Genomic DNA, 26,199 nt, shown 5'->3' with positions numbered 1-26,199 from the left:
GGTCAATGACATGAAGCAGTAACCCATGCTTTCTCCACAGATTCTGACTAACCTGCTGAATATTTCCACGTCTGTGGGGGTTTTTTTGTTTTCGAAGATTTGCATCCTCCTACATTTTGGAAAGTTAAACCTATTTTGGTATTGCAACAAATTCAAATAAAAACTGAGTTTCCATTTATTTACTACTGCAGTCACAAAAGGTTCCAAGGCAAATAAATATGTTATCAAATAAGTATCATCAGTGTCTTAATCTCTGTGTTAATTTACCTGATTTTAAGATCACTGCTCCAAATCATATGTCAAAGATGCTACAGCCAAATGTGGATAGTTTCATAGAACTTGGGTGGATAACCAAAGCCAACACATCTCTGGAAGTTGGGCCTCTTTAATTACAAAGTGCTATCAATGAATGGAATACTGCACCCTGACACTAATAGCACTTCCACAAGAACAAGATGGTTTAAGTTATATGGAAAGCAGTGTTAAGTATACTACCACAATATGGTGTTGCTATACATTTTCACATGCAATGTATTGCTCCAAATATAAATTTGCTAAGTGTCATGCAACTACAAGGCTTCATTATCCTTCACAATAATACAATGCATGATGACGTACAATTGCATCAATAATTGAGTTTTTTGTTTTAAAAATGCTATGTGGATACAATAATATGAAATGTGATTTAAACTGACAATTATATTTTAAACTTAATCGGATGCTTTACATTAAGTTAAAAGGGACCAGTGAAAAATCCTTCCAATGCTTAAATGAAGAAGCACGCAAAGAACCTGGTCCAGTTTACTTAGTTAAAATAACACCTAGAATACAACAAAACAACCTTTTTTTTTAAAATATTGCACAGAATGAGATGAATAAGATACATTGCCATGTCTATTCACCAAAAACTAAAAATTTTGCAGTTAAATTCTAGATTAAGACACCAGTTTAAGAGTGACCTGACATGTAAACATTCCAATCCAGAGCTAATGCAGAAGTATCAAAAGGTAAAGCTAATATCAAATTGCATTTAATCATAGTGGCATTCAATGCTTTCCTCTTAATCCCAATTTCCTTCGGGATCAATAAAGTATGTCTGTCTGTCTGTTAATTTTACCTGACAGGTTCTTAAGAAAACAATGCAGAACCTTGTGCTTCAATATCATATGAGGGTTCTTTTTCTTCCTCAACCAAGTAGGTTGAACGTCTAAGCTGTGTACCTAACATATTCACTGCATGTTTAGGTAGCATCCCAAATACATTACTACTCTATGATGTGGCCTTTTGGTATTTTCTTGGATTCAGAGGAGGGTGAATAGAATGGTCCTGACTCTGTGCAGGGAGGTCACAGGTTCACTCATCATCAACTCTGAAATTCTTCTCTGTGTAGCCATGAAACCAAAATGAAAAGAAAGTCATCATGATCATCAACCCCCAAATCCCTCCTCCTGCACATAAATACAAACAAAACAGAACAGGCACATCGACGCCCAATTCCCCCTCTCCGCACAAAAAATAAACGAGAAAGTTCAGGCAAAAAACACAGAATACAAAAAACTCTAAAACTGAAAAAAAAGTCTATAGGCCAAGTCCATATCCAAAATGCAGAAAATCTGGGTAACATTCTCCAGGCACAGCGATTCTACCAGGCTCTCCCCTCTCTGGTAGCAAAGTGATCAAAAGACACGCAGCCAGTACTCATCTTCCATATTCGCCTCAATGTTCAACCTCAATGGAAACTTTCATCAGCGCAATGCAGTCGAACATCAGCTTGCCCCTCATCCTGCACGTGTGGTTCGCACGCGATGCCTCTGTCTCCCAGAATCCTCTTGGAGACTGCAGAGCATTGGAAGATCTCCAAACTTGAGCCGAACATTGGCTCATGCCTCATCTTGCAGTCTGCCTGCCATGAGGTTTGCACACGCTGCCTCTGTGTTCCGAAATCTTCTCACAGACTAGCGTGCTGGAATACCCAAATGATCTCCAAACAACAAATAACAGGCTCCAACACTTCCAGAATCACATTCAAGACGAAAAACAAATGGAAAAGATATTTCAAAAAGTGAAATATATGGTTTCGTGATCTATCCAGAGGATGTTGACTGAAGGAGGGTTATATGTAGGCGCCATCTTGAAATAGCCAAAAGTGCACCCGTTGTTTCTAATGCACCAAATTCATTTTGTCTGCTTTTTAAGATATTAATCTACTAACCATGCACCTACATGACATCACTTCAGAAAAAGGCTGAATAACATGGAGGCTAGCACTACTTGCTCTTTTAGCACCTTGGAACAGCACCTAGTAAAAAGAGGTGCTATGCTATCAACCACATCACTAAAACAGGAGTACCTTGCAGCTGCATGAGGTGCTAGTAAAAACTTGGCAGTTCAGCATTCATCCTTACTTGAAAGAATGGGATTCTGTGGCAGACAGCAGGTCCTAAGGCAGCACTTGAAGCATTAGTATGAGGAACGCTTTGTTTCCATATAGGATTGGGAAATACATCAAATATTTACAACAATAGCATTGGGAGGAGAAGGAAATGGAAAGCTCATAATCAGAATCAGACTTGTTCTGATTATTCAGTCTTATTGCATGTGAAATATGTTGCTTTGAGACAGCAGTATGGTGAAAATTCATAAAATCAAGACATTAAATTCAAGCCAAAAAGTTCACATTGTTTCTCACTGGAATCCAAATATCCAAATTGTTTCATGACATGGAGAGGATACGGGCTCCTACTGAGAGAATTTTTCCTGTACTCATTTTCATTTTCCAGCCAATTGTCTTGCTGTATTTGACCTCTGTTCATTCTTTCAGTGATGATGACATGACTGACTACAAATGCACCATAACTGGGAACAATAGGATTGTGCAGAAACTTGATCTCTGACATGGAGACTTGGGTAACTGCTGCATTCCATGGAAACATTATCAATTCCAAACTTTTAAAAACCCCAAACACTTGAAGTATCATAGCAACATCTAGATATTAAGAACTAACAAAGATGCAATTGTTACATTTTTTTTTAAACAGGATTACATCTCGATTGTGAAATCAATTTTGAATATGCAAAGTGTTAGCTGGCAATCTGGATTCTAACTTGGTATTATTGGCAATATATACAGTATCTTTCTCATTAACTAATTTGATTTTACTTTACCTACAGAAGTTTGCATGCCCAGTTTTCTCAAACATGCAAACATATAGTGCATACTGTAATAAAATAAATCAGAGTTAAATGTTGTAGCCATCATTACCAATAATGATGTTTTCTACTCCTTTCTCTACCTCTTAAAGTTAACTTATTTGCTTTTCACATGATGACAATGCCTCAGAGATTAGCAGTGATTGTGAGGAATGACTGGTGACTGTGCTCTAAAATCTAGCAAGCTGCTCAGTTGATTTCTGTTCTGTTACATTGAGGCTGCCTACTATGGATTAGAGGTGCTAAAATATCTTAGAAGTAGGGAAGGGAATCGGCAGTTTTGTTTTCATCTGCCATCCTCATATAGCACGATAACTACTTCTCTGAACTCCAAGCATGACGGTATACTTCCCGACATCATATTCCGTCTGCCATTTCTTTGCCCATTCTCCGAATTTGTAAAAGTCCTTCTGCAGCCTCTCTACTCCCTCAAATCTACCTGCCCCTCCACTTATCTTCATATCGTCTGCAAACTTTGCAACAAAGCCATCAATTCCATTATCCAAATCATTGACATATAACATAAAAAGAATCAATCCCAACACAGACCCCTGTGGAACACCACTAGTCACCGGCAGACAACCAGAAAAGGCTCCCTTTATTCCCACTCTCTGCCTCCTGCTAATCAGCCACTGTTTTATTCACGCTAGGCTCTTTCCTGTAATACCATGGGCTCATAGCTTGTTGAGTAGCCTCATGTGCGGCAATTTGTCAAAGGCCTTCTGAAAATCCAAATACACAATATCAACCGATTCTCCTTTGTCAAACCTGCTTGTTAATTCTTCAAAGAATTCCAACAGATATGTCAGGCAAGATTTTTCCTTAAGGAACCCATGCTGACTATGGCTTATTTTGTCATGTGTCTCCAAGTACCCTGAGACCTCATCCTTAATAATCAACTCCAACATCTTCCTAATCACTAATGTCAGACCAACTTGCCTGTAGTTTCTTTTTCTCTGCCTCTTTCCCTTCCTGAAGAGTGGAATGACATCTGCAATTTTCCACTCTTCTGCAACCATTCCAGAAGCTAGAGATTCTTGAAAGACCATTACTAATGCCTCCGCTATCTCTTTTGCCACCTCTTGCAAAACCCTGGGGTGTACACCATCTGGTTCAGGTGACTTATCTACCTTCAGACCTTTAAGTTTCCCATGAACCTTCTTCCTAGTAACGGTAACTTCACACACTTCATGATCCCTGACACCGGGAACTTCCACCATTTGATTTGATTTGATTTTTACCAGCAGAGCAAAGCCGCCCTCTCTGCCTTCCTGCCTGCCCTTGCATACTACACTCCCAGCTATAACGTTCTTTCAGCTATGATGCCAACTTTTTGATTCCTAACTGTGTCAGAGGTCTTACCAACATCTGCCTCCACAACCTCTCCACTAACTGCTCTGGCACTCTGGTTCCCATTCCCCAGCAACTCTAGTTTAAACCCCCCCCCCCCAACTAGGATATTAGTCCCCCTCCAGTTCAGGTACAGACTGTCCCGTTTGCATAGGTCTCAACTTCCCCAGAAGAGAGCCCAATGATCCAAAAATCACCCATCCTCCTACACCAACTCCTTAGCCACATATTAAACTGTATAATCTTCCTAGTTCTGGCCTCAGTAGCACATGGCAGGGGTAGCAATCCTGAGGTCACAACCTTGGAGGTCCTGTCCTTTAACTTAGCACCTAACTCCCTGTGCAGAACCTCATCACTTGTCCTGCCCATGTCATTAGTACCAATATGGACCACAGCTTCTGGCTTTTCACCCTCCCACCTAACAATGCTGAGGACTCAATCCGTGATATTCCAGACCCTGGCACCTGGGAGGCAATATACCTCCAGGAACCTTGTTCTCGCCACAGAAACTCCTGTCCACTCCTCTAACAAACGAATCCTCTCCTCTAACGAACGAATCCTCTATCACCACAGTGTGCTGCTTCTTCCACCTCAGACCTTCAGTGCCTCAGACTCAACCACTGTGACTTTCCTGTTAGGTGAACCACTGCACCCCTCCCTCAAAAGTGTTTAAAGATATATCCCTGTTGTTGACGGGATGGCCACAAGCTCCTCAACTCCTTTCCCCTTTCTGACTGTCACCCAGTTTCCTGTGCTCTGCACCTTGGGTGTAACTACATCTCTATATGTCCTATCTATCACCCCCTCACCTCCCGAATGATACCAAATTCATCCATTTCTAACTCCACTCTGTAATGCAGATTGATAGAAGCTGCAGCTGGACGCACTTCTCACAGTTGTAGCTCTCACACTGAAGGCTTCCCACATCCCGCAAGAGGAGCATTCCACTAGCCTGCCTGGTACCTATACTATCCTAGCTGAGCAGATATGAAGAAAGAAGGGAAGAAAAAACTTAACCTAGAGCTTTTCTTTTCTTTGCTTTCTCTAACTGAAACTTCTCTTCACTGAAGCCTCAAAGAGCTAAAGCCTCTAGATCACCACTCTGACTCTATCCACTCAAGACAACGGCCGCAGCGCTTTCCCCTGCCTTCCTTTAATTTGCTCTTGCTAATCAATCCCAAATGGTCACTGGTCAAAGGTCTTTTTCTCATCTTGAAAAAAAAAGGAAAGAAATGGTCAAAAGAAAGCACAACATATAATTACAATTAAGGGAAAACCCTACAAGTACAATTAAACTCTCAGGATTAATTCTTGTATTTGTTCTATGTTAAAATGAACTTTACAATTTTCAAAGTGAAGGCTGGAATATGTAAATTTTTCCCTTTTTAAAAATATTTTCATTATTCTTTACGAAACTCGCGATGGTCTCTTTGTAATCTGCTTCAATCTTACAATCTTTCAAGATAAATGCACACTCCTCTAACTCCAGCTTCTTGAGAATACCTTACAGGAAAGTTTGAGGAGATAGTTCCGGAGTTGAAGTCTGGTTAGCTGAATACTTAGCTGTTTGTGAAAGAGTGATAGAACACTTCAAGAACTGCATATCAGTATTTTTAACGAACCTGATTAATTGTCATCATTTGAGGCCATTCTTGGGTTCTTATACTATTTTTTTCCTGATCATCGCATTCCAATCTTTAAATTTTGGTGCCAAGAGTTAAACTTTCTTTGCCCCCACTACTGTCCCTGTCACCAATGGAACCACACTAATTGAACCCTCACTAGAAGACAATTACCAAAAGGACAACAGTTAAATAAGGTTAAATGCTCAGTTACCACAAATCCAGATACAACTTTGAACATCTTTCTACAGATTCAGGGAACTGAAGTTCCAAAAAAAATCTTCAACCTATAATGTGCTGAATATTTCCAGCTTTTAGTTTTTATTTCAGATTTCCAGCTTCTAAAGTACTCTGTAAATGAAATACTTTATTTGATTTGAAAACAGCAACTCAGTTATTTATTTCTGTGCATGGACAGACTGTGCTCAATTAGATGACAATAATGTGATGTATTTACGCTGCATTCAGATATCTATTGTAAAAATAGCTTCCCAAAGGAGCTGGTGAACTCCATGTGTGCATCAATTGAAAGTTCCGTATTTGTAAATAAACCATCATTTTTTCAATTTATCAATAAGCTTCAAGACTTAGGCCTCAATACATTCTTGTGCAATTGGATCCTCAATTTCCTCACTTGCAGTCCCCAATCAATTCAGATTGGCAACAACATCTTCTCCACAGCCTCCATCACCACAGGGATGTGTGTTTAGCCCCCTGCTCTACTCACTTATGACTGTGTGGCTCCAATGCCATATTCACTTTGTTTGACAACACCTCTGTCAGAGGTTGAATTAAAGGTGGTGATGAGTCAGCATACAGGAAGGAGACTGAAAATCTGGCTGAGTGGTGCCATTACAACAACCTCTCACTCAATGTCTGCAAGACCAAGAAGCTACTTATTGATTTCAGTAGGAGGAAGCCTGATGTCCATGAATCAGTCTTCATTGGAGAATCAGGTGGTGTCACAAACACATATTTGGCAGCACAGCAGATACGGCAATTGCACTTGTGAATATGCACGTGTCAGCTAATTATTATTTCATTGAGATAGTATTTAACTCCATTCTTTTCATCGTAGTGCTTATTGAGACTTGAACACAGCACAGCAACACTTCACTGCCAGTTTGCTTTTGGCCTTGCCTGAGAAATTGGACTGTCAAATCAACACTCTGAAGACTAGCGGTATTTGTTTTATATTAAGTGGTTCTTTTCAGCCGCAGTGTAGGCTTTGTTTTCCTTTTGAGTTTTAGTTAACGGCCCTGCTTGGCCTAGCGTTTACTATTTTCTTTTCCCTTTAAAACTGTTCGCATTAAAGTCTGTGAACTATCGACCCACTTCGGCGTCTCTCACTCCACACTCGGGCCATATCTGAACGGAGTGACAGGTGGAGAAGGTCAGCAACTTTAAATTCCTCGGTATTATCATTTCAGTGGACCTTTCCTGGGCCAGCATGTAAGGGCAATTATGAAGAAAGCATAGAAGCACCTCTACTTCCTTAGGAGTTTGCAAAGATTCGGCATGACCTCTAAAACTTTGACAAACTTCTACTGAAGAAGTTTTGGGGTGGGTGTGACCTGTACAAAAAGGACGGGTTGCACTTGAATCCCAGAGGGACCAATATCCTGGTGGGCAGGTTTGATATAGCTGTTGTGGAGGGTTTAAATTAGTTTGGCAGGGGGGTGGGAATCAGAATGTGAGTGCAGGGATTAAGGTAGAAGGACAAGGGCATGATGCTAAGAGTTCTGAGTTGATGAGGAAGGACAGAACAGGGGACAGAACATAATTGTAGCCAGTTAAAGGGGTTGAAATGTGTCTATTTCAATGCTAGGAGTATCAGAAACAAGGAGGATGAACTTAGAGCATGGATTAGTACGTGGAACTACAATGTTGCGGCCGTTACTGAAACGGTTGGAGGAAGGGCAGGATTGGATGATGCAGGACCTGGGGTTCAGGTGTTTTAAAAGAATTAGGATGGGAGGTAGAAAAGGGGGGGAGTGGCATTGCTGGTCAGGGATACTATCATGGCTATAGAAAGGGAGGACGCTGCAGAAGGAGTGTCCATGGAGTCAGTACGTGGAAGTCAGAAATCACTGTGCTGGGAGTAGTCTATGGGCTCCCAAATAGCCCTCAGGACACAGAGGAGCAGATAAGCAGGCAGATTTTAGAATGGAGCAGGAAATACAGGATAGTAGTTAAGGGTGATTTCAACTTCCCTCATATTGACTGGCACCTCCTGAGTGCAAGGGGGATAGATGGGGCTGAATTTGTCAGGTGTGTTCAAGAAGGATTCCTGACATGTGAGACAACTCGTCAAGAGGAAATAGGAAGTATATGTTAGATATAAGAAGCAGGAAGAAGGTGGGGCTTATGAGAAATATAGGGTAGCCAGGAAGGAGCTAAAGAAAGGACTTAAGAGAGCTCGAAGGGGTCATGAGAAGGCCTTGGCATGTAGGATTAAGGAGAACCCCAAGGCGTTCTATGCTTATGTGAAGAATAGGAGGATAACAAGAATGAAGGTGGGACCGCTAAAGGATAAAGAGGGCAACATGTGCCTGGAAGCAGAGGAGGTTGGGGAGGTCCTAAATGAATACTTTGCTTCAGTATTCACAAGTGAAAAGGATCTTGATCAGGATGAGGTCGAAGTGGAGCAGGCCTGTGTGCTGGACAATGTGGAGATTAAGGAAGAAGAAGTGCTGGATCTTCTTAAAAATATTAAGATTGATAAATCCCCAGGGCCGGATATGATACACCCCAGGTTGCTGTGGGAATTGAGAGAAGAGATCGCAGAAGCATTAGTTATGATCTTTGAATCCTCTTTGGCTGCAGAGGAAGGGCCGGAGGACTGGAGAATGGCAAATGTAGTTCCCTTGTTTAAAATTGGTAATAGGGAGAAACCTGGGAACTATAGACTGGTGAGTCTTACGTCAGTCTTATGTAAACTACTGGAAAGGAGTCATAAGGATAGGATCTACGAGCATTTGGAGTACAGTCTACTCATGGATAGTCAACTTTGCTTTGTGAAGGGAAAATCGTGCCTCACGAGCCTGATTGAGTTTTTTGAAGAGGTAACAAAAGAAATTGATGAGGGTAGGGCAGTGGATGTGGTCTATATGGACTTTAGCAAAGCATTTGACAAAGTCCCTCATGAAAGACTCATCCAGAAAGTCATGAGGCATGGGATAAATGGAACCTTGGCTGTTTGGATAAAAAATTGGCTTAAAGGAAGAAAGCAGAGGGTAGTTGTGGAAGGAAAGTATTCTGCCTGGAGGTCAGTGACTAGAAGAGTGCTGCAGGGATCTGTCCTGGGACCCCTGCTATTTGTGATTTTTATAAATGACCTGGAGGTAGAGGCGGAAGGTTTGGAGAGTAAGTTTGCGGATGACGTGAAGATTGGAGGAATTGTGGATGAAGCTGGAGGTTGTCGAAGGCTACAAGAGAATATAGACAGGCTCAGAGTTGGGCAGAAAAATGGCAGATGGAGTTCAATCTGGACAAGTGTGTGGTGATGCATTTTGGAAGGACAAACCAGAAGACTGACTACAGGATTAATGGTCAGTTACTTAAGAGTGTGGATGGACAAAGGGACCTTGGGGTTCAAATCCATACATCCCTCAAGGTCGCTGCACAGGTTGATAGGGTAGTTAAGAAGGCCTATGGGATGCTAGGCTTCATTAACAGGGGGACTGAGTTCAAGAGTAGAGAGGTCATATTGCAACTCTACAAATCTCTGGTGAGACCGCACTTAGAGTATTGTGTTCAATTCTGGTCACCTCATTATAGGAAGGATGTGGAAGCTATGGAGAGGGTGCAGAGGAGATTTACCAGCATGTGGCCTGGTTTGGAGAACAAGTCATATGAAGCAAGGTTAGCAGAGCTGGGACTTTTCTCTTTGGAGCGTAGAAGAATGAGAGGGGACTTGATAGAGATCTACAAGATTATGAGACGCATAGATAGGGTGGATAGTCAGTACCTGTTTCCCAGGGCACCAATAGCAAACACCAAAGGGCATATGTACAAAATTAAGGGAGGGAAGTTTAGGGGAGACATCAGGGGTAAGTTGTTTTTTTTTTTTTTTTTTACACAGAGGGTTGTGAGTACCTGGAATGACTTGCCAGGGATGGTGGTGGAGGCTAAAGCATTAAGGGTATTTAAGAGCCTCTTGGACAGGCATATGGATGAAAGAGAAATATAGGGTTATGGGGTAGTGTGGGTTTAGTACTTTTTTTAAGGATTATATGGGTTGGCACAACATGGAGGGCTGAAGGGCCTGTACTGTGCTGTAACGTTCTATGGTTCTATGATGTGTAGTGGAGAGTGTATTGACTGACTGCATCACACCCTGGTACGGAAAGTCCTACAAAAAGTAATGACTATGGCCCAGTCCAACACGGGTAAATTTCTCTCCACCATTTAGGACATCTACATGGAACACTGTCGTAGGAAAACATCATCCACCATCAGGGACCCATATCACCCAGATCATGCGTTCTTCCCGCTGCTGCCATCAGGAAGGTACAGGAGCCTCAGGACTCACACCACCCGGTTCAGGAACAGTATTACCTCTTAACCATTAGGCTCTAGAACCAAAGAGGATAACTTCACTGAACTTTACTTGCCCCATTGAAATGTTCATACAACCTATGTACTCACTTTCAAGGACTCTTCATCTCATGTTCTTGATATATATTGCTTATTCATTTATTTATTATTATTATTTCTTTATTTTTGTACTTGCACAGTCTAGTGCCTTTTGCACACTGGCTGAGTACCCAAGATTGTGCGGTCTTTCATTGATTTTATTACGGTTGTCATTCCATTATGGATTTATTGAGTATGCTCACAAGAAAATGAATCTGAATCTGAAGTGAATCTGAAAGTGAAAATGAACAGGGTTGTATATGGTGTCATATATGTACTTTGATAACAAATTTACTTTAAACTTTGAATTGTATTACTGAATTCAAAACCATTTGTTAAGCCTCTGTACATGATGAGCTAGAAAAAGTCCTATCAGAAAAACTTTTCCATAAGCCTTTGATAGTTGCCAAAATCCTGACCCCAAAGTTATCAAAAGTTTTCAAGGTACCTAGTTTCACAGTCCTTCAAAAGCAAGAAAAGTGATTTTTAAGAATTTGAAGATTCAAATATCAAACAAAAGCTTTTCAGTACACTGGTAAAAAATTCAAATCACTAACTCAAACATGAAGAATTTAAAGAAAAACTATCCTGCTTTATTCTTCTTTTATTGCAAATGGATAGATTCACACATCTTGCCCCAATTCAATTGTGGCGTGGTATCCAGATCAAATGCCCTAGCATAAATCTAAAACCAGCTTCTGCTCTTTGTTTGGACGTCAGGCAGAGACCAGCAGCACAGCTCAATTATGAAACTGCTAAAGGAACTCAGCCAACAAGTTTGGGACATCTGCAATTGCACAGGACCCCTGAAATTTGCCAGACTCGTGCTGGAAAATACTAGCAGTTTCATGTGGAACCTCTGTGAAAACACACCTAAAGACAGGTCACTGTTGCACCTAACTGTCAACAGACTGGGTATCTATTTTCAGATGCAGATTAAAACACTAAGACATAAACTGCTTCCAAATTGACCAGGTGTTACAGCCAACTGAAGTGTCATGAAGAAAAATGATCAACTGAAACTCAGCAGGGACTGAAAATAAGTCTGTTATCTTCCTGATTTTACTTTATTGCTTAGCAAGAGGTTCCAAGTTCCATAAAGCAGTTATACTCCACCAGAATAGACTAAGGTCACTCTCTTGCCAGCTACCTTTCTTTCAGGTAGGAAAATACCTGTTATATATTTCTTTCTGAGTCTGCAGCTGAAGTTAAAACCTAACTACACAATGAAATTGTAGGCACAAATTTGCTTCCTATTGCTTCATGGCAAAATTCATTATTGAAGATAATACCTTACAATTCCATAGAGCTACTTATCATTCTAATATATACATGCATCATTAAGTTATATATTATCTGCTTTAATTAATGCCAGTGTCAACAGTACCAAGCATTAATAAATGTACTGCAACATTGATTGCGTGAATCTTTAAAAATGTCCGGATAATATAAAAATTTGCCAAATCAAATCTTCTCCAAATTATCAGAAAACCTGTTGCACTTAACCACCTCCTATCTAGGCAAAACAATTTCCCCACATGGCAAAGCGAAAGAGACCACAATGTTGCTGGAAAGAGTTTTTAAGAAGTGGCCATTTCGCCATAGAAAGGTGGGACTATTTGTTAATGGATTTTCTGTTGATATCTGTGAGCTAAATTACATTCATATTGCCCTAATTGTCGATCAAAGTGATAATTGGCAAAGCTTCAAAAATGCTATTTTTCTCAATATTGATATATGTAAAGCAAAATTCTAAATATAATTTGAAACAGTGTTATTCTTTATCATAGCTTGGAATTTAACTTCTATCAATGTGCGTAGTTATATTTCGTACCAATATGAAAAATCATGCATTTTAAAAACTTCTCTTTGCATTCTGTCCCAGACCAATCTACAATCACATTCCATTAAGTATTTATCTTAGTCCAAATAGGGAACTGATAGCAGAAAATATACAAATAGAACATACATTCAACAACAAGACAATACCTTGATTCTTACAGACAACTTTTTATCCCCCTTTGGCAGTGCATGTTAAACATAAATAGTGTCAAATGGGACTGCATTTCTGGGTCTAGTGCTTTTGGCTGTGATTTTGGATGTTTGCTCTGCAGTGACATTTTCTTGAGTGTATGAAGAAAGACACACATCTGCCTTATTGACCTCATTAGATAACAAACTGCAAATGTGTTACCACATACCAGTATGTTCTGTTCATTCTGCTCTGCAGCTAAAAACAGACATCACTACTTGTGACATCTGGGAATGGGGCCCAGTAATTGATAGTAACTCTAAGCATGGTTACTCGGAGCAATACTACAACTTTCACTGGGCCAAGCATGCTGTAATTGCTAAACTCACATGGCCTAAAAATGAAAAACAATGGCATCTTTTCCTGGGCTATAAAATCAATTTTAGAGTATATTAATTAAAATTAGCCAACCCAAACCTGGATACAGCAGAGCTTAGCCATCGATTGTCAGATTAGGTGGACCACATCAAACTTTACTGCATTTTGCTCTTCTTTTCGAGTCACGAACATTGCTCTAACAACATCTGGGAGAAGCACAAAAAATGCTGGTGGAACTCAACATCTATGGAGGGAAATAGACAGCTGACATTTCTCGTCAGGACACTAACGAAGTCCTGAAGAAGGATCTCAAGCTGAAACGTTGATTGCCCAAGTCCCGATGAAGCACTTAACCCAAAATGTCAACTGCCCATTTCCTTTCACAGATGATCCCCGATTTGCAGAGTTCCTCAAATACTTTGTGTGTTGCTCCAGATTTCCAGCAACTGCAGTCTCTCGTGTCAGCATCTTGCAGAGTTTATATTTCTGTAGTGCCCACAACCACCTTCGTCATGTACCCAGCCTTGCTACAAACAAAGTACATAAAGAATTTATAGAATTCAACATTAGGGCAATGAAGGCCACACATCTGGTACCGGTACTTCTCCCTTCCCTGTTCCTAACCCTTTGCCAAAATGCCAAAACCTCCCTTGTTCCCAACCTGTTCAGAGGCTGTAGCCTCCAGAACGAAAACTGATCAGCTAAAACCAAGCAGAGACTAGAGATCAATCTGCTATCTTCCTGACCTATAAAGTTCAACTACTCACTGGCTAAACTGACTAAGCCATTAAGAAATCTGCTGATGTAATCTAGAAGCTAATTTCAAGTGGAGGTATTATAAATCACTGATTGATAAAAATGCAGAGTGTTGGAACAAAATATCACTGCCCTCCAGATCACAAATGTAGCAGAGGACCCAAACTTTCACTCAGCTGCAGTCAATACAGGGGCCTTGTAAAAAATGGTGCATAATTTATCTTTAATTTATGTTTTTCTTGTGAATGTTGCTTAGATGATGCTATTTGACGGTGATGCTTCATTGCACTTGTGCATTCCTTTTTTTGGCCACTTGACAATGAACTCAATTTGACATGACTTGGAAGATGAGAAAACGAAAGGGGATTAAAAAGCTCCAATATGAACACAGGGAATTTCACCCTTACATTATTTCTTATTTTCTTATTTGGAGATTCAGCACAGTATCAGGCCCTTCCTGCCCAATGAGCTCGCACTACCCAATTACACCCATGTGACCAATTAACCCTTCTGTCTTGGGAATGCGGGAGGAAACCAGCGCACCCAGAGGAAGCCCACACGGTCACAGGGAAAACATACAAACTTCTTACACATAGCTGTGGGCATTGAACCCGAGTTGTTGGCACTGCAGTTGTGTTATACTAGTCACTACACAACTGTGCCACCCCTTGCTTTGCTAAAGTCTTGCTTTAATTGATTATGGAATTAAAGCAAAAGTTTATTTTAAGCTATCATCAAAAATGGTGCCATAATCCTACCTATGGTTGAAAGAAATTCTAAACACAACTGTAACTTTTCTGGCAGTTGCTTGAACCGAATTCTCTTATACAGGATACTAGTTTGAGAAGCAGCACTGGTTTTTCTAAATATGGTACTTGTAAATTTCAATGCATTTTACTGCATTTAAGTCACAAGTGACATAAAAAGAAAAATATTCAGAAATACATCATATGTTTTAAAATGTATTTTTTATTTCTTATTCTCTGGCACAGAACTGGTCATTTCTTCCAAACCGACAAATAATCACATTTGCCTTACACACAGGAATTAATGTTGTGCGAATATTTTTTTTAGAGTTTTGATATTGCTCAATGTTATTTCTAAGTTTAAAATTGTTCCTGACTAATAATGCAATCAAGTGTCTATGTACGCTGAAATGCAATCTATTGGATTGCTTTAAGCAAGATTCTACAAGATTTTAATACATGCTACAGGTATATTAGATATATTAGAAATTCCTTGATGCTGCTCTTTGATGCTGATTAGTATCCTTTCTTCTTAATCCCTTGATGATTCTAAGTCAACTGCATGTAAATTCAAGTAATATAAAACTCCACAGACCTTCAATGCGCAAATTACGTAAGACAGTCACAAACAAATTGAGATGAAATGTTAGACCATAAGGCCGTAAGACAAAGGAGCAGAATTAAACCATTCAGCCCATCAAGTCTGCTCTGCCATTCCATCATAGTTGATTTAATATCCCTCTCTACCCCATTATGCCCCATAATCTTCAATGCCCTTACTAATCAAACAATTATGAATCTCCACTTTAAGTATATCCAATAGCTTGGCCCCCACAGCAATTTGTGGCAATTAATTCCACAGATTCACCACCTCCAGCCAAAGAAATTCCTCTTCTTCTCTGTTCTAAAGGGAAGTCCTTGTATTTTGAGGCTGCACCACAGGTCCTAGACTGCCCATTACAAGAAACATCCTCTCCACATCCATTCTATCAAGGCCTTTCAATATTCAATAGGTTTCAATGAGATCCCTCCCTCATTCTTCTATACTCCAATGAGTACAGGACGAGAGCCATGGAATATTGGAAGTTTGAAGTTAAAATGATTCAGTAGTGCAGTATAATAAGGATGGTACCCAAAGTAAATCATGTTCTGATCTCTATTCATCTCCAAAGCTGAACTGTACACATTAGATTAGTTAAAGTCCATAGCCTCTTGAATGGTTAGAGGGAGGAGTGGAACCTCCTAGGAGTTGAGATTGGGTATTTGTAATTCAGTACTTTCTCATACAGGCTAACTCGGATTAATCAAATATGAAACTTAAATGAAGGAAACTTAAAGAGCTTGAATCAAATATTCTGAAGTGAACATATACATTACTAGTCACAAAACACAAGATTTTGCTTTGTCATAAGAACCCATATGCAAATATCCAGAACATTCATCTTACCTAGTAATTAAAACAGCGTTATCATGATGAGCAATCCCATTTTCTGGAATGGTGTTTCCATCATTTTGGTGAGAAAGAATGGATTTCTGCCATTTACAGAAGCTGTCCAAGGACTTGTCTGCATGATGATTTATCTCCAAGTTTGGCTACAATGCAACAAGTATACCAAAGAAATCCAAGCACATTACTCAGCAACCAGGTTTTCTTCACAGAATAATAATGATAATTAATAAGTGTAGTTTCTTTTTTTTTTTGGAAAACTACCCTTTGCTTCATTTAAGAATTTTCTATTTTGGTATATTCTGTTGCCTGATTTTGGTCTAACAGGTTATTAAACACATCAAGGAGAGAAGAATTAAAGAATCATTACTCACACACAAAAATTCCTATTGAAAACATTAATAATGTGGCTAAATGTCAAACCAATATATTTCTTTTCCAGCTTTTTTTCCCCACAATAGAACTTCACTTCTGATTCATCAAAATATTCATACACAAGATATTATTGTTTTACTCTAGCTAGTTTGGATTCCTCCTCTTACCTGATCTTCAGTAAGAACAATCAGACGAGTGATAATAATGTTCACAACATTTCCTAGACTGGAATCACGGTAAAGTTTGGCAACCTGACCTCCAGAAAATAAGAAAAGACACAAAGTCAGACAAAAGTAAAATTCCTCAATTTCTTTCTTTTATACAAAAACTCTAGCAACAGCAATGTCATGATTAAATAAAGCTGCACGTAGATAGGTCTATACAATAATTAACCCAATGCAGAGCCTCATTTGCTCAATTAACATCTGCTTTAAAGGCCATAAAGTCTGGGAAAGTGCACCACAAATTCTGATTAATGTTCTCAGCTGTGAGGACTGCATGCCAAAAATATTGTGCTAGAAAATTATTTCTCAAGTTTAAGAAACAGTATCTTAAGTTTTAAAGTAACCATCAAATTAAATGTACATGTTCTCACATATCTGCTTTGTTTATATATCTGCATTTATACACAAGCAGAGGTCATTATACACTGCAAGAGGTAAGGTGTCACCCACATACTTCAGGTAGCTATGTTATATATAATCGACTGCTTGAACTTTGAAGGAATTTTAACCCTTTCTCTATCTGTTAGAAACTTGACTTGGGCATTTGAAACAGGATTTAGTCAACTTTCTGGACCAATATCAGAATTTTAAAATCGAGATCCTAAGAACATCTAAGTCTGTCAGTAATTTCAAGTATCCATGACTTAAGGGCATAAATTATCAAAAAAAACAATTTAAGTTCCCAGGAAGGATTTAGGTTCCCTGTTATCAAAGGTAGAGTTCCTATCAATAGACACTATTAACAATAGTGGTGACCCACCAACCACGTTAAGGAGACCATTAGCCTTCTTTGTCCTTGCACTTTACTTGTCTTCTCCAAATAGACAGAGTCTTCTTCCAAATTGCCAAAATCCCTTTATTCCCCAACATTGAAAATAAAAGCTAAGCAGCTCTTCTCATCAGCATCGAAACTGTAATCATTCATAAATCTGACAACGATATGCTTCCAAGGCCTTGCTGCTAATACTAATTGGGCTTCCTCAGACACCACTCTAGATGGGCCAGAATCCTACCTGGTACTTGAAATATGCACCATTAGCAACCGATTATATACCTTTTGCAAATATTGATTTGTTTCTTCAAACCGCTTACCTAATCCCAAATGTGTACTCTGAGAAGTGCCAGATGAGATTCTTCACAAAGAATATGAAGGAAAATTCATTGGTCACTTGCGGAACTCCTCATAGTCAAGTTCAAAATGTCAAATATTTTGGCTGTTTTCTAATAATTATAATTATATAAGCTCTGGAAATCTTACCAATCTTTATTTGAGCAACACAAATAAATACCCATAATTAAAACTTTTGTTAAAGAAAATCTGGAATTCACTACATTGACTTCAAGGTCCACAATCTTTCTTCCATTTCCTCTGTTTATCCGGCATATTAAAGAGTGACATGAAGCAAATACTAACATCCACATGTCAGTTCCATGGAATGATGCTGGAAAAACTCTTCAGATCACAGGCCTTCTTCTACTTAAAAACTTACTCTTCATTGTGGATCCTTCTCAACTGTCCTACACCCAAGTTGTATCCAACTCTCACTAAACCTGACCAAAAGGCAGATCATTGCCTCCACTTGATCAACTTACTTCACAATCAATGACTTAAATGACCTTTCAGATCCTGTCCTTCAACCTATGACTTGACATTTCCTGTGACTTCTGTCCCAGACGCAACCTTGTGATCATCAATCGCCCCCGTAACCACTTTATCCATAATCAAAATTGTAATCCTTAATATATGTGTAAGTTCTTTTTCTACCCATATACGATGAATCAAGAAGGGGCATGAAAAATTTCTCAATAACATTCACCTTGTTTATTCCACTCTCCGTATCTAAACTGTGCATCTGTACACAAATCATAAGTTATATTTTTACACACAGAATACTATTTCTCTTTGAAAAGAGATACTTATATAGTTTTACAATGGCTTTGATCATTTCCAAGGATCTTAAGTTCAAGTTCAAGTAGAATGTTGTAGTTCAAATAGAGCGTTGTAACATTGTTGTCCAGTGCTAGACTCAAGCAAATCTTCTTTGACACAATGGTGCCATTTCTTCCACAGTCTATGCCAGATCAATTTTTGGAATGCACAGATAATCATATACAGTAATTTACTCTTGCACATCTCTTGCTTGAATTAAGTTATTTCATGTTCACTTCTGACTTTTATCTCTGAACCATACATTCTAGTTCTGAATGTCAGAATTGTTATGTGATCTGGACACAAACACTGACAGGTCATTTAAAATGCTTCTCTTTGTAACGCAAGTCACAATTTTCTTAAGAAGCGCCATATCAAGTGTTTATTCTTAGACTCAGACAAAGATTTTTTGAAACAAAATCAATTGTATTCTGAAGCTTTCACTGCATTAAAAATTCAGCAATATTTTAACTTACTGCGGAATATTTCATCATTGTAAAATATTGCATCAAATGCACCTGAGCTAATTTACTGTTGGACATCAAAGTGTTGAATTAAAGCTTCCCTGAAATGCTTGTCTTCTGTGTTTCTTTGAGAATTGTCACTAATCACTCACTGCACTATTTGATGCCCGACAGGGCTATGTATTATTTTATTTGATCAAAGAGTCAAATGAACTAAATGAAACTGAGAACCATTGTCTGAGATTAGTTCTTCTGATAAGCCATGACAAACAAAAACAGGAAAATGGATTTCACTACTTTGCTGACATCACTACACTGATTGGCCTAATCTCAAATAATGAGACAGCCTACAGAGAGGAAGTCATCACCCTGACACAGTGGGGTCAAGAAAACAACCTCTCCCTCAGTGTCGCAAAAACAAAGGAACTGGTTGTGGACTACAGGAGGATTGGAGACAGGCGTCAATGACATCAATGGATCTGGGGTTGAGAGGGTGAACTGCTTTAAGTTCCTCAGCATAAACATCACCAAGGATCTCACATGGTCTGTACATACTGGCTGTATAGTGAAAAAGGCACAACTGTGCCTGTTACACCTCAGATGGTTAAAGAAGTTTGGCATGAGTCCCCAAATCCCAAGGACTTTCTACAAGGGTACAATTGACTAGCAGCATCACTACCTGGTATGGGAACTAAAATTCCCTCAATCACAGGACTCTGCAGAGAATGGTGCTGACAGCCCAGTGCATCTGTAGATGTGAACTTCACACTATTCAGGACATTTACAAAGACAGGTGTGTGAAAAGGGCCCAGATCATTGGGAACCCGAGTCACCCCAACCAAAACTGTTCCAGCTGCTACCATCCAGGAAACAGTACCGTAGCATAAAAGCCAGGACCAACAGGCTCTGGAACAGCTTCTTCCACCAAGTCATCAGACTGATTAATTCATGCTGATCAACTGTATTTCTATGTTATATTGACAGTACATACTATTTACTATAAATTACAATAAATTGCACATTTAGATGGAGACAAAATGTAAAGATTTTTACTCCTCATGTATATGAAGGATGTAAGCAATAAAGTCAATTCAATTCAATTGTTGGATTAAAGAATCCAATTTGCTTCAACTGAATAGATCTCGAGTATTTGTCTTTGAATACTAAAATGTAACCAATCCCCTTTTCACAATAGTATACACTTTGGAATGGTCTTGTTGGCCATTTTCAAAAGCATAGGTACTATTGGAGACACAAGAAACTGTGGATGTTTTAGTGTGGAGCAAAACAGCAAACTGATGTGGGAACTCAGCGAGTCAAATAGCATCTGTGGAACCAGAGGGATCGTCAATGTTTGTTGCTGGCTGATGTTGTTGGCTTAGAGCTGCAATCTACACTTCTCTACTAGTTCTTCAAGAGTTTTAGCCAACCCAGAGCAGTAAACAGAACTTCTGACTAGATACTTGTGATCCTATTGCATTTATTCAGCACAAACCTCTCAACATTCACATATGACCATTCTGTATTCCCATTTGATAAAATCTGTCCCCAGCATCAATTCAGATAGATGATCATGGCTCCATGTCAACAGGACATTTATCTGATTCAGGATATCATTCCAAAGGTTTTCTATTTCCTAATCTGGGAACAGTGCTGTAGTGGTTAGCAGAATGCTATATCAGGGCCATCTGTAAGGAGTTTATACATTCTCCCCATAACCAAGTGGACCTCGACTAGGTGCTCCAATTTCCACCACAGTCCAAAGATCTATGATTAGCGATAGTAAGTTATGGGCTTGCTATGTTGGCACCAAAAGCCTGGTGACACGCGGGCTGCCCAGCACAATCCTCACTGATTTGATTTAACACAAGTGATGCACTTCACTGTATCACATACAAAATGCTAGAGGAACTCAGCAGGCCAGGCAGCATCAGTGGAAACGAGTAAACAATCAACATTTTGGACCAAGATTCTTTAGGACTGATTAAGGATCTTGACCTGAAACATCCACTGTTTACTCTTTTCCAGAGAATCTGTTTAGCCTGCTGAGTTCCTCCAACATTTTGAGTGTGTTACTTGGATTTCCAACAGATTTTCTCTTGTCATTTCACTGTACGTTTTGACATAAACGTGATAAATAAAGCTAATATTTCACCTGTAAATATAGTATTTTTTTCTTAACTTATTTGTTATTAGGTATGTTGTCTCCAAACATGATCATTTTCTATTTTCAATGCAAATATCATGCTTTAAAACCTCTGCTTGAATTCTCAAATTGTGATCATATCACATCTTTATCAGATTTTCTTTCAAATCTTCATATTTATTTCATGATATACTGACATTAAAAGAATGATCTATCTTCACATTATCTATTATCATCCACAGCCGCTGTAATCTACTTTGGAACATAACTTCCTAAAAAAAAATCAATGGTTTGTGACGTAGATGAAAAGTCTACCAATTGATAAAATGCTTAAGTCCAAGGAATTTTAATGCCGCATTCTCTCACAATTCATCAACATGCCTAAATCACATTTGGCTTTTCCTGACTATCGTTTATTACATGATTAATGACAACTCCTATTCTACAATTTAATACATCATACGCAAGCTTGAACTTCAGTTTTATACTGCAGTGAGCTAACAAAAAGCATTTCCAAGAATATTCTTGCATAATCATTTTCAGCTCTTTGCCCCAACACTTGTTTTCATATTTCTTTAGTCACTGATGTAATGTTAGTTCTTTAACAAAAACTCGCAAATACCCTGCGTAAGTTTCACTACAGCATGGTAACGTTCTAAGTTTTGCGTGGTCTTCTGTTTTTCTTATCTTTACAATAGCCTCCAAGTTTTACTTTGACTGCTGTAATTCACATTAATTCTACTTTTAATCCAAGATAAACCACTCCATTCTGCATGGCTACACACTTGCCTCTTTGAATTCTTAGAACTACCTGAACTCTTCTTCCAATGTGCAGATGTTGTTCCTCTCTGGCTATTGTAACCTCTCGATTATAACGTCTTGGCCAATTTTTTAAAAATTTGACACAAGGTGAATGTTAATGAACAGGACAATGTAAAATAAATACATTCAGCAAAGAGAAAACTATTATGATTAACCTGACCCTCTAAGACTGGGCCTAAGTCCCTGTGAGCACATTTTAGACAGACAGTGCTATATGCTCATAATCATCTATCCTTGCAGTTTAATGGACAAAAGTCTGGGAAAGCATTCTTGCAATTTCCCAACACTGCATCGGGTGAGGCTCCGTCCAGAAATCCGGATTTTAAAAATTAACACAAGAAATTCATAAAATAATGAGAACTGTTCCCTGGAACACTTTTCACAAACTCTTGCAGGCTATTTTGAAAAATCCTACCTAATGAACCTACCTGAATATTTATTCCCTAGAGCACAGGAGAATGAGGGAAGATTCGTTAGAGGTATTCAAAATCATGAGGGGTGTAGAGAGGGTAAATGCAAGAAGGCTTTTTCCACTGAGGTTGGATGACACTAGAACTAGGGTTAAAAGTGAAATATTTACGGAAAACTTGAGAAGGAACCTCTTCGCTCAAATGATGGTGAAAGTGTGGAAAAAACTGACAGTGGAAGTGGTGAATACAGGTACAATTTTGACAGTTAAGAGAAACTTGCATAGGTATACGGATGTGAGGGGTACAGAGGGCTACGTTGCAGGTATAGGTCGATGAGACCAGGCAGATCAGATGGGCTGAGGACCCTGTTTCTGTGCTGTAGTGTTCTTTGACTCTGTGATTTTCTTTGACTATGGAAGACATTCATTGGTGAAAAATTGTACATCTTGATGTGCATTGCTGAAGACAGGACAATGGAACTCTAAGAGAAGACTATAGGTCAATGTAGACCCAATCACAAGACTTGTTTTAAAGCAAAATTCTCTGCTGCTACCACTTAGATAATTGATTCTAGCTAGCAACTCAACCAAATGAAAACAAGAGTGTCCCAAGTTATCATAAATTGCTTTAATTTCATTCTTACTGTCCTGCACTCCCATACAGTAGCACCATCTATCTCTCTCTAATAAACAGCAGATTATTGGAGTTGATAAAAATGATTAATTTAATCTTGAATCAAATTGGAGAATGCTGTAAGTAGGTAGTTAATATGCCCAGGGGAGTTACCCACCAATCTCCTACCTTTACATTGGTTTTGATTTAAAAACACAATGTGCTAGAACTTGCAATTTTTACTGCAGCTGTACCTGGCAACTGGTGCACAGACTTGTCCAGTGAAGACATTGAGGGGAGGACCTAGGACCACCAAAATAATTACTGCATCTTCAACATTACTTTCCTTGGGGGCAGCCAGCAGTCTTCACCTTGATTACACATTGCATATTTAGATCTCCCCATATTTGCTCTGCTCTGGGATATGAAATCACATATCATTTAAAAACGGTGTGACTTACCTCTAACAATGAACATCCTTTTTGTGTTAAGCCAGCAGTCTCCTGACACCTGAGTTACTGCATTCCCTAGTCCAACTACCACTCATCATCTGCAGCTTTCATTTATCTCAAAACCGCTAGCATATTCCCAGCCAAATGAATAATGCTCCCATTTTACCTTGCCCTTTAGTCATTCTAGGAAAAGATTAAGAATTATAATGTGCTGTACTAAATGCAAGTGCAGGGCATTTGAAATTCCACTGTTCTGCTTTATTAGAGACATTTGCTCATTCATTTTAAGAGACCAATGCCCCTGCTAAAAGAGTAGAAGGATTGTAGGCATAACTTGTGCAACAGCCAAAAACAGTTGTAAAGTACAAAGGTATAAAACTTACAATATTCATTACAGACAGGATATAATGTTCGATGTCCTTGCGGCCATGGTATCCCACCATCATTTTGTCCGCTACTACCAGAGTTTCCACAAAGCGCTCAAGGCTTACTGATCTCTTTTGTCGGTGGGGACTATTTGTAGTTCTGTTATTTGGCAACGAGGTTGAAACAGCTGAGAGATCGTTTAACCACCAAGGCTTTCTTCTTCGTGTGTGGTCTTCTGGAAGTGAAGATAATCAACCATGTTAGCTGGGTTAGTGGCTTAGCATCTTACAGTCCAGCTGCTTTTTACTGTGTTTTTACTCATAAATTGAACCTATCACGAATTAAAGGGCATGAAAACCTAGGAAGGACATTATTGGTTCAAATTTTAAACAAAATGAACACACACACTTGAAATTTCTATGCCAGTTCTTGATAGCTTACTTGTAGGTGTCAAACCCTTTGGAGGCCACCTTGCAATACTCGTTAACTGGCACTACAGATCCCAGCCATGCCTTTAAATCCAGAAATGGTTCCAACTCCAGACCTGCCTAGTTAAGCAATTTTCCTCATGCCTTTCTAAATACATTAAACAACAAAATCTATCTAGATTAGCAAGAAATAAAATTTATAAACCAATGATAATTCCATTACACTGGACAGGTGACTGCTCTTCATGGTTATCAATAGTACTAATACTAGCACCCTTGCAACATCCGAACGCAAGTCAGTCAATTCTAGGCTGTACTGTGTTCATAATCAATGAATCATTTTTGCAAAAGCACATGTCAATTTATGCACAGGGATGTTTTACAAAACAACAGCCCAAACTTTTATTGACTTCAGAAAGAAATATTACTCAAGATATTGGAGGAATTTCAAAGATCATTCACATCCATCCAAATGTGCATATGATGCCTCAGTTTAACATATTATGCTCTGTCCAGTATTTCACTGTGCTTGTACTCCTTCCCAATCATACAATTCTAATTAAACTCAAGGCCAAATGCTATCCAGGGAAGTAAGTGGCAACTACCCTCATATGTCAGAGCCTCTGGCTCTGCCCCTCAATCATGGTGATGACATTTCAAATGCTCACTGCTGCCATAGGCAATTGACACACTGTCCATCACAGACTGGTACGGAAACATGAACGCCCTGAATAGAAAAGCCTACTGAAAGTAGTGGTTACAGCTGAATCCTTCACGGGTAAAGAACTCCCCCACCCGTAAGCATGTTTGTCACAGGAAAGCAGCAACCTTCATCAAGGACCTCCAACATCCAGGCAATGCTCTCCTCTCACTGGAGCCATCAGTAAGGAGATGCAGAAGCTTCAAAACCCACACACCAGGGTCAGGAACAGTTATTACCCCCCAATCATCAGGCTCTTGAACTAAGGGGCATAACTTCACTCACCCCAACACTGAACTGTTCCCACAACTTGTGGACTCACTTTCTATGACTCTTCATTTCATATTCTCTATATTTATTGTTTATTGTGTCCTGATTGGAAAGCTGGAACTGCTGGGCCTGAACACCTCCCTCTGCAACTGATCCTAGACTTCCTGACTGGGAGACCTCAGTCAGTCCGGGTCGGGAGCAGCATCTACAACACCATCACACTGAACACGGGGGCTCCCCACAGCTGCGTGCTCAGTCCACTGCTGTTCACTCTGCAGACCCACGACTGTGCTGCAATACAGAGCTTGAAACACATCATCAAGTTCACCGATGACACGACCATGATGGGTCTCATCAGCAAGAATGACAGCATACAGAGAGGAGGTGCAGCGGCTAACGGACTGGTGCAGAGCCAACAACCTGACTCTGAATGTGAACAAAACAAAAGAGATGGTTGCTGACTTCAGGAGGGCACGGAGTGACCGCTCTCCGCTGAACATCGATGGCTCCTCGGTACAGATTATTAAGAGCACCAAATTTCTTGGTGTTCACCTGACAGAGAATCTCACCTGGTCCCTCAACACCAGCTCCATGGCCAAGAAAGCCCAGCAGTGTCTCTACTTTCTGCAAAGGCTGAGGAAAGTCCATCTCCCACCCCCCATCCTCATCACATTCTACAGGGGATGTACTGAGAACATCCTGAGCAGCTGCATCACTGTCTGGTTCTGGAATTGCACCATCTTGGATAGTGCAGCGGATAGTGAGGTCAGCTGATCATCGGGGTCTCTCTACCCGCTACTACAGCCATTTACACCACACGCAGCACCCGCAAAGCTAACAGTATTGTAAAGGACCCCACGCACCCCTCACACAAACTCTTC

The 26,199-nt window shown here is 39.6% G+C and overlaps 1 protein-coding gene across 1 annotated transcript in view; it reads right to left on the bottom strand.

Moving 5' to 3' along the window:
* Positions 1–26,199, bottom strand: part of adamts6 (ADAM metallopeptidase with thrombospondin type 1 motif, 6) — a 257,027-nt gene that overhangs the window by 201,398 nt on the left and 29,430 nt on the right. Inside the window, exons 5-7 of the mRNA XM_059989323.1 lie at positions 23,938–24,155; positions 16,662–16,745; positions 16,120–16,265 (exon numbers count right to left, since the gene is read on the bottom strand). Coding sequence (XP_059845306.1) covers positions 16,120–16,265; positions 16,662–16,745; positions 23,938–24,155 — 448 coding nt within the window. The remainder of the gene's footprint in view (positions 1–16,119; positions 16,266–16,661; positions 16,746–23,937; positions 24,156–26,199) is intronic.

Source organism: Hypanus sabinus, chromosome 14, assembly GCF_030144855.1.
Source record: "Hypanus sabinus isolate sHypSab1 chromosome 14, sHypSab1.hap1, whole genome shotgun sequence".
NCBI classification, from domain to species: Eukaryota; Metazoa; Chordata; class Chondrichthyes; order Myliobatiformes; family Dasyatidae; genus Hypanus; species Hypanus sabinus.
This window is presented reverse-complemented; position numbering and strand designations above follow the sequence as displayed.